Source organism: Amphimedon queenslandica, unplaced genomic scaffold, assembly GCF_000090795.2.
Source record: "Amphimedon queenslandica unplaced genomic scaffold, v1.1 AMPQUscaffold_13310, whole genome shotgun sequence".
Classification (NCBI taxonomy): domain Eukaryota; kingdom Metazoa; phylum Porifera; class Demospongiae; order Haplosclerida; family Niphatidae; genus Amphimedon; species Amphimedon queenslandica.
Genome location: NW_003546454.1, coordinates 77,606 through 86,864, shown reverse-complemented (window position 1 = coordinate 86,864; position 9,259 = coordinate 77,606). Strand labels below are relative to the sequence as shown.

Below are 9,259 nucleotides of genomic sequence, written 5' to 3'. Positions count from 1 at the left end.
TCATTAACTGAGTGTGATGAGAAATCAGTAGGCAAAGGATTCCCTCCACATTGGCAGGAGGCAGACACTGAATACACCAGCAAAGATATCAATGATAGGGCAAAGAACATAATTTTTGGAGTATCTAGACTCTAGTGTGGGACTGTGGGTAATGGGTCTATAAATAGGATTGGATGAATAGATAGGTGGAGCATCTAGTGACAGGCGATTTGCAAGGCACAGCAAATAGAGCTAGAAGTTCCCCTGAAGTTCATAAACAATGCAGCCAGCTCAGCATCCATTAGATCAAAAATAGATCTAGTAATGATTACTCTACTATTTACTAGATGCTTATCTATAATAAGAACAATAACAATTATAGAATTTTGCTTAGGTAGCACTTCCAGTTCTTACATCAGCATTTATAGATCTCTTGCTTAATAATAGATCTAATTAAAGAAATACTATGTCAAGGGACAATATTTTTGTAACAGGTCAGCACCTAGATTTATACATTTGGTACCTAAAATTTAAGAAAAATGCTAAAATTTGTAGAACAAAGCCTCCAATGCATCAACAAACACTAAATGACATGTGATCTAGTACACACAATTAAAAGTATATTTATGTATAATCCTTTTTTTCTTTTTCTCTCTTTCCATCCCTTAAATTATCAAAGCTATGTGATCTTGATGATGTTTAAAATGCCATCACGCCTGTCTTGTTGTCAAAGAAAGGATACTATTAATTCCAGTTAACATGAAGCAAGATTCTTTATACTAACCGGACACTCTGGAAAAGTTGGTGAGAAATTCTACTTGTACATGCATGTATTGTAATAATAAATTACAAAATAATATATTATGCTCATAACTCAAAAATTATTAGTTTGAAAAAGCTCAAACTCTCTATATACCATTAGGACATCAATTTGGCTATCAGAAATTGTTATAAAAATTTGGAGTGATTTTAGAGCCAGTTTTCAAAGAATCCATGGACTATAATAGCCTTTGCTTTTTTCAAAAATTAGCTAGTTTTTAAAATGCTCATAACTTTATTATTATTTGTCAGAAACAGTTAAAACTTTCTAAAAGCTATGCAACCTAAGAAATAGGCATCTAGATCTATAGCTAATTCATCAAAATAATAATGATATTTTTAGTAGAAAATATTGACAGAAAACAAAATTAGCAGCAAAGGCAACAAAAACAAAGCAAATTAAATTTTGTTGCAAAAATAATTATACAACTGTCTTCAATTAATCCCCACTTATCCTCGGTGTACTACTTGAAGATAAAACCTGCCCACAGATCTAGCAATTGCCTTAGAAGAACGACTAAGCTCAAAAGCCAAAGCTTTTACTATAAACAGAGTAATATCATTGCATTACATAGATCTAGATCTAATATACTGACTCACAATTAATGTCTATAGATCTAGGTCTACTATATCTGTAATAGCCCTTAGTATCAATATCACTGGGTGCTATGTCATCATTTAGTCCTGTAGGTGTGTTTTATAAACAGAAACCATAGTGGTGGATTACTATTACCTCTTTTCGAAGGTCTGACCACCTCAGTTTGGTTCATATTGGGTACTAGAAAAAAGATTATAGGAAATTAGTCTTGAGGCTTCTGCTTACTTGAATAATCCCCCTTTCCATTAAATCTGTACACAATAGCTCTTAGGAGTCTTGTAACATTGAGTTGCTCAGACCTGGTCAAACGAAGCTACAATGAGAAATTATTTTTTCCTGAGACAAAATAATGATTATAATTACTCTGAATGGAACTCCAATGAACTTATATTTAGCAACACAGTATTTCTTATAACCTCTAATGCGACAATAATAATGTACATTCAATAGACCTGATTGGAGAGAATTAAGGAATGCATGATTTTTAAGCTCTACCTTCTCCTTGGAATTTTCTTGCTTTATAAGAAGACCTGAAGGTAAAAACTTGATGACTGCCATCATACACGACTTTGAGTAAAAATATGTTCTTTGCAAGTAACTTTTTACCAAAGCAACCGGTCAGTATCAACTTACGGTTTGAATAAATTAATGTGCTCCTCAATGGAACTCTAATCGTCCGCTGCATAATCATATTATTTAAAGAATGAATTAATTTATCTACCTTATATGCAAAACCAGAAGTAGTTACTTTTGGACACATCCCCGCATAATTACTGGTATCATTTCTAACGCAATCAACCCATAAGAAGTAACCAGTTCCTGAGCATCTACTATTTGAACGAAAAGTGGCATCTAGACTTCCTATGTCATAGCCATCCTGCACGACATCATAAGTGGAAAAGCCTGCTCCATTAATGCCCACACGACCACATGATGATAGTGGCTGGTTAGGAAATGATTGACGATTGATGTTAATGCTATCAAGACATTGACCTTATTGTATAGCAGAATGAAATGTCAATGATACAAATCCTGAATATGCTTACCAGTTGATGTTGGGTTTTCAATGTCATGAGCTGAGAAATGATAATACAATATCTCATCGGGAGAGCACTGTACATTATAAGCACAGAATACATTACCATCATAGCATCTATTGAGAACCAATATTGATAATAATGTGTAGTCTATAGGCTATATAACTCACTCTTCAAGATGGTAGCCAGGTTGGAATATTCTATAAAACCGGTAGCCATCCCCTTGAGACTGAAGGAGTGACTGATCATTCTGTGGGTTGTAAGCGGAGGGGAGGGAACATGTTTGGACTCCAGGTGGAGGCCCAGTAGTAGTGACAGTAACTGGTTGGCACTGAGCCACACTATAAAAAAAACAAAGCATTGATAAAATTTTTTGATGATTCAATAATTATCCTCACACATTATTTACACATTGAGGTGCTAATAGAGTGTGCAAAAAATTACAAGCTATAGCTGCAAGATAAATAGAGGAGGGCTGAGTTAGCTGGACTCTCAGTTGAAAATAAGAAGGGTTAAAGTGACAAAAATATTAAATCTGTGCAAATAGTCTTTAAAAGCGGGGTAAGTATGAAGCAATAAAGTAAAAAATTATAATAAATATATACTGAGTCTACAATACCTTTTCCCTCTAATGCCATTAATGACAGAATTGATGTTAGTACAAGAAAGGCTTGATGACAAGTCAAACGGCTGAGGATTATCACAGGGACATGATCTAGTCACATCAGGGAGCAGCAAGCCAACAATGAGAATAGCAAGAGCCAGAATCATCCCTCCTTGATTTCTTTCCTTCTTATCTGAGGAAGTGAATATTTCCAGCTTCACACAAAATATATGCAACTGATATTTAGTTGTAAGCCCTAAATACCCAGTATAGCTTGAGTAGATAAAATAATAAATAAAATAATAGTTTATTTATTGTATTTGAGTAGGAGGATGATCCTATCGCAATCAAAGAGAGACACTACACCAGACAAGGCACCTGGCTATCCTTTTGTTCATGGACAGTTGTCTGGAGTTCGGTATAACTGTTCCTGGAAACTATCCTTAGGAAGTGTCTATTAATAGTTAGTTTATAGTCAGGTAAAATGAGGCACTTTGATTGGTCAAATGAAGTAATCTAAAAATAGCTTAGTTACCTCTTAAATAACTTCTTAGACTACTGTCTTGTTGTGTCTTGTGCTATCGCTATGGCGTCTCCCAAAGTAAAATCACTGACCAATAGCTTTTCAGGACATGAAAAAGACTGGTTAGCAACAGCATTATTCTTGTTGGTAACGAGCCCACTGCCTCACAGTCATAATCTAAAGAACCTAGACAACGCATTTTCGGTTTCAATGCAATTTATTTAGATTACCTTGTAATTAACCTCAGGCTACGCCCTCAGTTAATTAAATTTGCTTCCTCGGTAATCTAAATCACATAGAAACCTCATATGCGAATTGTCTTGTCTAACCATAAATACTATGGTCTAACCTATAATTATTTAGATGACCTGCCCGTACATAATAACTTTTCTCCTTTTAGTGGACTTCGCCCAATAAGTAGTTTAGCTTGATTAATGATTACTAGAAGAATGTAAAACATTAGGCCTGGTTTTGTTGTCTTGTCTAACCATAAATAGTATGGTCTAACCTATAATTATTTAGACAACCTGTCTGTACATACTAACTCTTTCTCATTTTAGTGGGCTTTGCCCAATAAGTAGTTTAGCTTAATTAATGATTACTAGAAGAATGTAAAACATTAACGGGGCAAGCCTAAGCAAACTATAGATTATGTGTGCTGTATGATCTACATGTATGAGCAAGCAAAACAATTCCCCAGATCTTGTGGCCTTAAATTTTCTCCATCACTTAAGAATCTGTGCAGCAATTAAAGTTACTGAACAAATTATATTTGAAGAAGATTGTACGTCTGCTTTGTTAACTTAGGCTTGCTCAGCAGAAACATCACTGTCATGATGCATGCAGCTAGCTACAGCTTTCTCACTTGCATTCAACTTATCAGAGTCCTTTATATTAAAAAAAGATTTTGTATCTGCTTTTCTAACCTTTATTCTTGCTAGAGAAGTCTTTGGACAGCAGTTTAGCTTTATCTTGCTGACCGTCTACTCTGCTGCAAATAAGCTCAGAGTTGCTGATAGCCGCCATTTTATTTCATTGTGACCATGTATAATCATTATTCATTACCAGAATCACTAAATATATATAATCCATTACTATTAGCAAGAGTAGATCTAACTATTATCTACTCTTGCTATTAGTCTAGCTATTAGTATGGTTGCTGTACAAGTTGCAGCCAGCCTTTAACTGTTCATTTGATATTGTTCCTTAGTTCTTGTCCATGCATATTATGTTTTTACAGTTGAAATAATAATAATTATAATTATTATAATTATTATAATAATAATTATTATTATTGCAGTAAAGCATATTACTGTTACTATTACATCAAGCCATTGTTATCAATAAAAAATAATGTTGTAATTTAACTGAGTGGTTTTAAGGTGTCTGTGCATTGCATTCTATTGCCGGCATGAATTTTTTTTAAATGGCGATAGTCACTTGGCACAGGATGCCAAAAGCCTCTGAATTGATTAGTTGTTTCCAGCTATACTTGCTCTTGTCACTCATAGCATATTGCTGTACATGAAATAGCAGTCTACGTTGTATTATGAGAATTACATTACACTGAATTACTTCCTGATGTTCACAAAATCTCTTGCTTTTACTATTATGCTACTTTACTTAATACCCTGTAATCATTACTATTGCCCCAGGGTGTTGTGTCTGTGCACCATATTAGTTTTGTGTCTGTGTGCATAAGATTTATAGGATGTCATCAATTATGTAGTCTAAGCTAAGTTGCTTTGTGGTATTATAATAATCTTTATAGCTGTTTATGCATCTTGTAATAGTGTAGTCTATAGATGAATAATACACAATCTAGGTGGACGATATTGAATGCTGTTTTAAAACATGATATCTCATTTTGATATCACAGTAATTACTAATAATTGTGTGTTCATCAAGCCTGTTACAATAACAATGATCCTTTGTAGTGGTTCCTAGCCTAGAAATCCAACACAGTACATGTAACTTAGTCTGGTTTAGTAGTGGTGCCATTTACATTGCACTTGTGCTAAGGGTTATGATATTTAATTGCATGTACCACTCACACGTATAGTAATAAATGATTATATTCTGTTGCTGCAATATTACTAATGATTATCATGATAGTTACTAAATACTGATATATTGCCTACCCTTATTGGTACTGCATTTCTCTATTCTCATTGTTGTGTTTCTTGACTCCTATTCTTGTATATCCTTGTCTCGTATTGATATTTCTTCCTCTCTTTTGCCTTTCTCTCCTCCTAGTACATGTACATATACATCTAACTTTTGCTCTTTCTCTTTCCTCCCTATAAAGGATTCTCCTACCTCTCGTGTTCTTTGTCTTCTTGTGTTAACACAAGCTTATAGTATCAGTAAGAAACTGTATTATACATATGTACGTCAATGTCATGTTTTTTATTATTCATTATTATAGTACAGTTTTGGGTCACTGACGAATTGTGTGTCAAGATCCTATCAAATCCACTTGCTATTTATTTTCGGCAAAAGATGTGGGAACAGAACAATCCTAACAACATGATGGTAAGTCACAATTCACACTACAGTGCATGTTTTATTCAGTGCACATATGTGTGTACAGTAAATGAGAGATAGTGAGTGTCCTTTGGTCACTAATAATTGATGTATCATTTATTGTACAGGAGAATGCAATTAAGACAAAATGCTAAGAAAATTCAAAGCATGTCCTATTTGAACAAGTACAATGTTTAAACATCGACATCACTTAAAATCACCATCTCTCTCTCTCCTTTAGGGTGGTTAACTACTCATAATCAATAAACAGTTTGTTCCATGGACATTAACTTATTACTTAGAGAAAAGGATGTGTTGAGATTATGCAGTAATGCAATGGTAAGTAGTATGTGATGTACATGTACATGTATTTGAGTTAATAAATTACTAAGTAATTGTAATGGTAATTGTCACAGATAAACCCATTACCATTGACATTGCCCTCTGAATACAGATGGCAATACAGTTCCCATTGCCATTACTATTACTTTTGTAATAACAATTCAGTGCTGTACACCTTCCTCTCTTTCCTCTTTTTGTTTCTCTATCTCTTTAGTGTCACCATTTTGTTGATGCACAAGCTTAGAAGATACACTGAGGTCATCAATGAGTCTTGCATTCAAGTGAAGGCAATTATACATTTTCCCATTTACATTTCTTTCCATGTTTATAGGCTTGTTGTCTTGAACATGCATTGTTATGTTTTTTTATAATGTTTTTTTGTTACCAAAAATGTTATAATGTGATAGCAGTCCATGAACTGATGCCACAATGCTAGAAAAGCCAAAAGCTGTCTAGGCAAAAGTTCTTCACTTGATCCAGGGATGAAAAATTTACCTATTGGCTCAATATAGTAGTTGGATAATGGTAATTAATTTCTTAAGTCTGTTAGCAGTGCAATTCTGATTGTAGTCTGGTACCAGCAGGTAGGTATGCAAAATTACTTTTTTTGAAAAATAAAAGTACTAAATTTGAATGAATAACTACAGAGATAATCAGCTAAACATATTTTTGCATACTTAATAAGGGGGTGGGGCTGAAGGTTTTCAGCTAAAAACTCCAAGGTTTTACATCAAAAGTCCAAAAAACAGCAATGATGTGCTTGATAAAATAATTAGCTAGAGCTACAGCAAGGTTGAAAAGTTGTTGCAATCAATTCTCATGTTTTAAATATTTTGACTAAAAACTTATTTTCAGGCATAATGTGGCATTAATTTTATTGGTTTACAGAGCTTGAGAAGGAAATCAGCTACTTCTGACAAATTTTTTTGACTACTGCATTTAACTTTCAAACTTGCTGTAGCACTAGTTAATTATTGTATTAAGCACATCATTGCTGTCTTTTGGACTTTTGATGTAAAACCTTGGAGTTTTCAGCTGCAGACCTTCAGCCCCACCCCCTTAGTCTATTAAGTATGCAGCCAGCTCAGCATTCCATTGGATCGAAAATACTCTTTTTAGATGCTTATCTATAGCATTAGAATTTTGCTTAATAGGTAACACTAAATAGGTCTCCTGCTTATTAAAGAAATGCTGTCAAGGGACAATATTTTTGTATCAGGTCAGCACCTAGATTAAATTGATTAGGTTTAATTATCTTTACGTCATTCCAGCTCTCTAGCTTTCAAAGGAACCACTAGTTTGTTTTTGTTATTGATCAATATTTATATCAATGCCCTTATGTTATTTAGTAAGTTTCCAATAAAAAATGTAAGTGGTAGAGGCTTTTGCAAAAAATGAGCTTTGTGTAAGATCATTAATTTATACATTTGGTACCTAAAATTAAAGAAAAATGCTAAAATTTGTAGAACAAAACCTACAATACATAAAAAAACACTAAACGACATGTAATCTAGTACATACAATTAAAAGTGTATGCATTATCCTTTTTTCTCTCTCTCTTTTTTCATCAAGGTATCAAAGCTATGTGATCTTGATGATGATCAAAATGCCATCAAATCTGTCTTGTTGTCAAAAAAGGACGCCATTAATTCCAGCTAACACAAAACGGACACATACACTAACTGGACACTCTGGAAAAGTTGGTGAGAAATTCTATGTACATGCATGTATTGCATGTAATAGTAATGTATCACAAAATAATATATGATCATAACTCTAAAATTATTTGCTGTAAACAGCTTAAACTTTCTACAAGGGCATCAATGTGTATCAGAAATTGTAATAATTTTAGAGCCAATTTTCAAAGAATCCATGGATTATAATAATAGCCTTTGCTTTTTCAAACATTGACTAGTTTTTTAAATGCTCATAATTTGATTATTATTTGTCAAAAATAGATAAAACTTCTTTCTTAAAGCTATGCAACGGTTGCAACCTAAAGAAAATAGGTTTCAAGATCTATAGCTAATTCACAAAAATGATAATGATATTTTTAGTAGAAAATATTGATAGAAAAAAAATTAGCAGCAAAGACAACAAAACAAAGCAAAGATTTGTTACAAAAAAAGCATACAAATGTCTTCAATCGATCTCCACTTATCCTTGGTGTACTTGAAGATAAAACCTGCCCACAGATCTAGCAATTGCTTTGGAAGAATGATAAGTTCAAAAACCAAAGCTTTTACTATAAACAAAGTAACATAATTGCATTACATAGATCTAGATCTAATATACTGACTCACAATTAACGTCCCTAGCTCTAGGTCTACTATATCTATAATATCCCTTAGTATCAATATCACTGGGTGCTATGTCATCATTTAGTCCTGTAGGTGTGTTTTATAAACAGAAACCATAGTGGTGGATTACTATTACCTCTTTTCCAAGGTTTGACCACGTCAGTTCAGTTTCTGTTGGGTACTAGAAAAGAGATGATAGGAAATTAGTTTTGAGACTTCTGCTTACTTGAATAATCCCCCTTTCTGTTAAATCTGTACATGGTGGCTTTTAGGAGTCTTGTAACATTGAATCACTCAGACCTTGTCAAACGAAGCTACAATGAGAATTTTTTTTTTGAGACAAAATAATGATTCGAATGTAAAACATTAAAGGGGCGAGCCTAAAGCAATGTACATACAGTAGATGTTGACAGACTACAATACTCATGCATGATTGTGCAACTTAAGCAGCTCAGAACTTGATGGAGTTTGATGGAGTGAGTGTGGTTCTTGAACTGCCTTCAGTTGTTATTAAAGCTAAAAGTTTAGCGC

The 9,259-nt window shown here is 33.6% G+C and overlaps 2 protein-coding genes and 2 long non-coding RNA genes across 12 annotated transcripts in view; 1 reads left to right on the top strand and 3 right to left on the bottom strand.

The window, feature by feature from the left end:
• LOC109583359 (uncharacterized) overlaps window positions 1-289 on the bottom strand; it is a 10,959-nt gene extending 10,670 nt beyond the window's left edge. Inside the window, exon 1 of one of the 3 annotated variants that reach the window (XM_019998669.1) lies at window positions 44-289. In XM_019998669.1, the coding sequence (XP_019854228.1) occupies window positions 44-110 (67 nt within the window). In that variant the 5' untranslated portion in view covers window positions 111-289. The remainder of the gene's footprint in view (window positions 1-43) is intronic. The other 2 variants (XM_019998668.1, XM_019998670.1) reach the window with 2 other exon arrangements.
• Window positions 1-6,779, top strand: part of LOC109583364 (uncharacterized) — a 15,835-nt gene extending 9,056 nt beyond the window's left edge. For 2 of the 7 annotated variants that reach the window (XR_002185496.1, XR_002185491.1), the window contains exons 8-14: window positions 374-473; window positions 659-783; window positions 5,869-5,926; window positions 5,989-6,095; window positions 6,215-6,271; window positions 6,328-6,425; window positions 6,643-6,753. This is a non-coding gene — a long non-coding RNA (uncharacterized LOC109583364). The other 5 variants (XR_002185494.1, XR_002185493.1, XR_002185492.1 and 2 more) reach the window with 5 other exon arrangements.
• On the bottom strand, window positions 1,114-3,542 carry LOC109583358 (uncharacterized). The gene is made up of 10 exons (XM_019998667.1): window positions 3,053-3,542; window positions 2,604-2,774; window positions 2,443-2,549; window positions 2,118-2,389; window positions 1,892-2,075; window positions 1,760-1,848; window positions 1,622-1,709; window positions 1,532-1,576; window positions 1,399-1,482; window positions 1,114-1,340 (listed from the first exon to the last, which is right to left on the bottom strand). Exons 1-10 carry the CDS (start codon window positions 3,202-3,204, stop codon window positions 1,249-1,251), a joined length of 1,284 nt encoding a protein of 427 aa, XP_019854226.1. The 5' UTR covers window positions 3,205-3,542; the 3' UTR covers window positions 1,114-1,248.
• A 1,782-nt stretch (window positions 6,780-8,561) lies between the features above and the next one.
• On the bottom strand, window positions 8,562-9,036 carry LOC109583349 (uncharacterized). The gene is made up of 4 exons (XR_002185481.1): window positions 8,955-9,036; window positions 8,865-8,909; window positions 8,732-8,815; window positions 8,562-8,673 (listed from the first exon to the last, which is right to left on the bottom strand). It is a non-coding gene; the product is annotated as an uncharacterized LOC109583349 (long non-coding RNA).
• Window positions 9,037-9,259: the final 223 nt, after the last annotated feature.

Coding starts and splice junctions, on each gene's coding strand:
- LOC109583358 (XM_019998667.1), bottom strand. CDS start 3,204: ATGATTCTGGCTCTTGCTATTCTCATTGTTGGCTTGCTGCTCCCTGAT. Junction 2,076..2,117: donor CTTCTGGTTTTGCATATAAG/GTAGATAAATTA, acceptor ATGATTATGCAG/CGGACGATTAGAGTTCCATT. Junction 1,483..1,531: donor GGTCAGACCTTCGAAAAGAG/GTAATAGTAATC, acceptor ACACACCTACAG/GACTAAATGATGACATAGCA.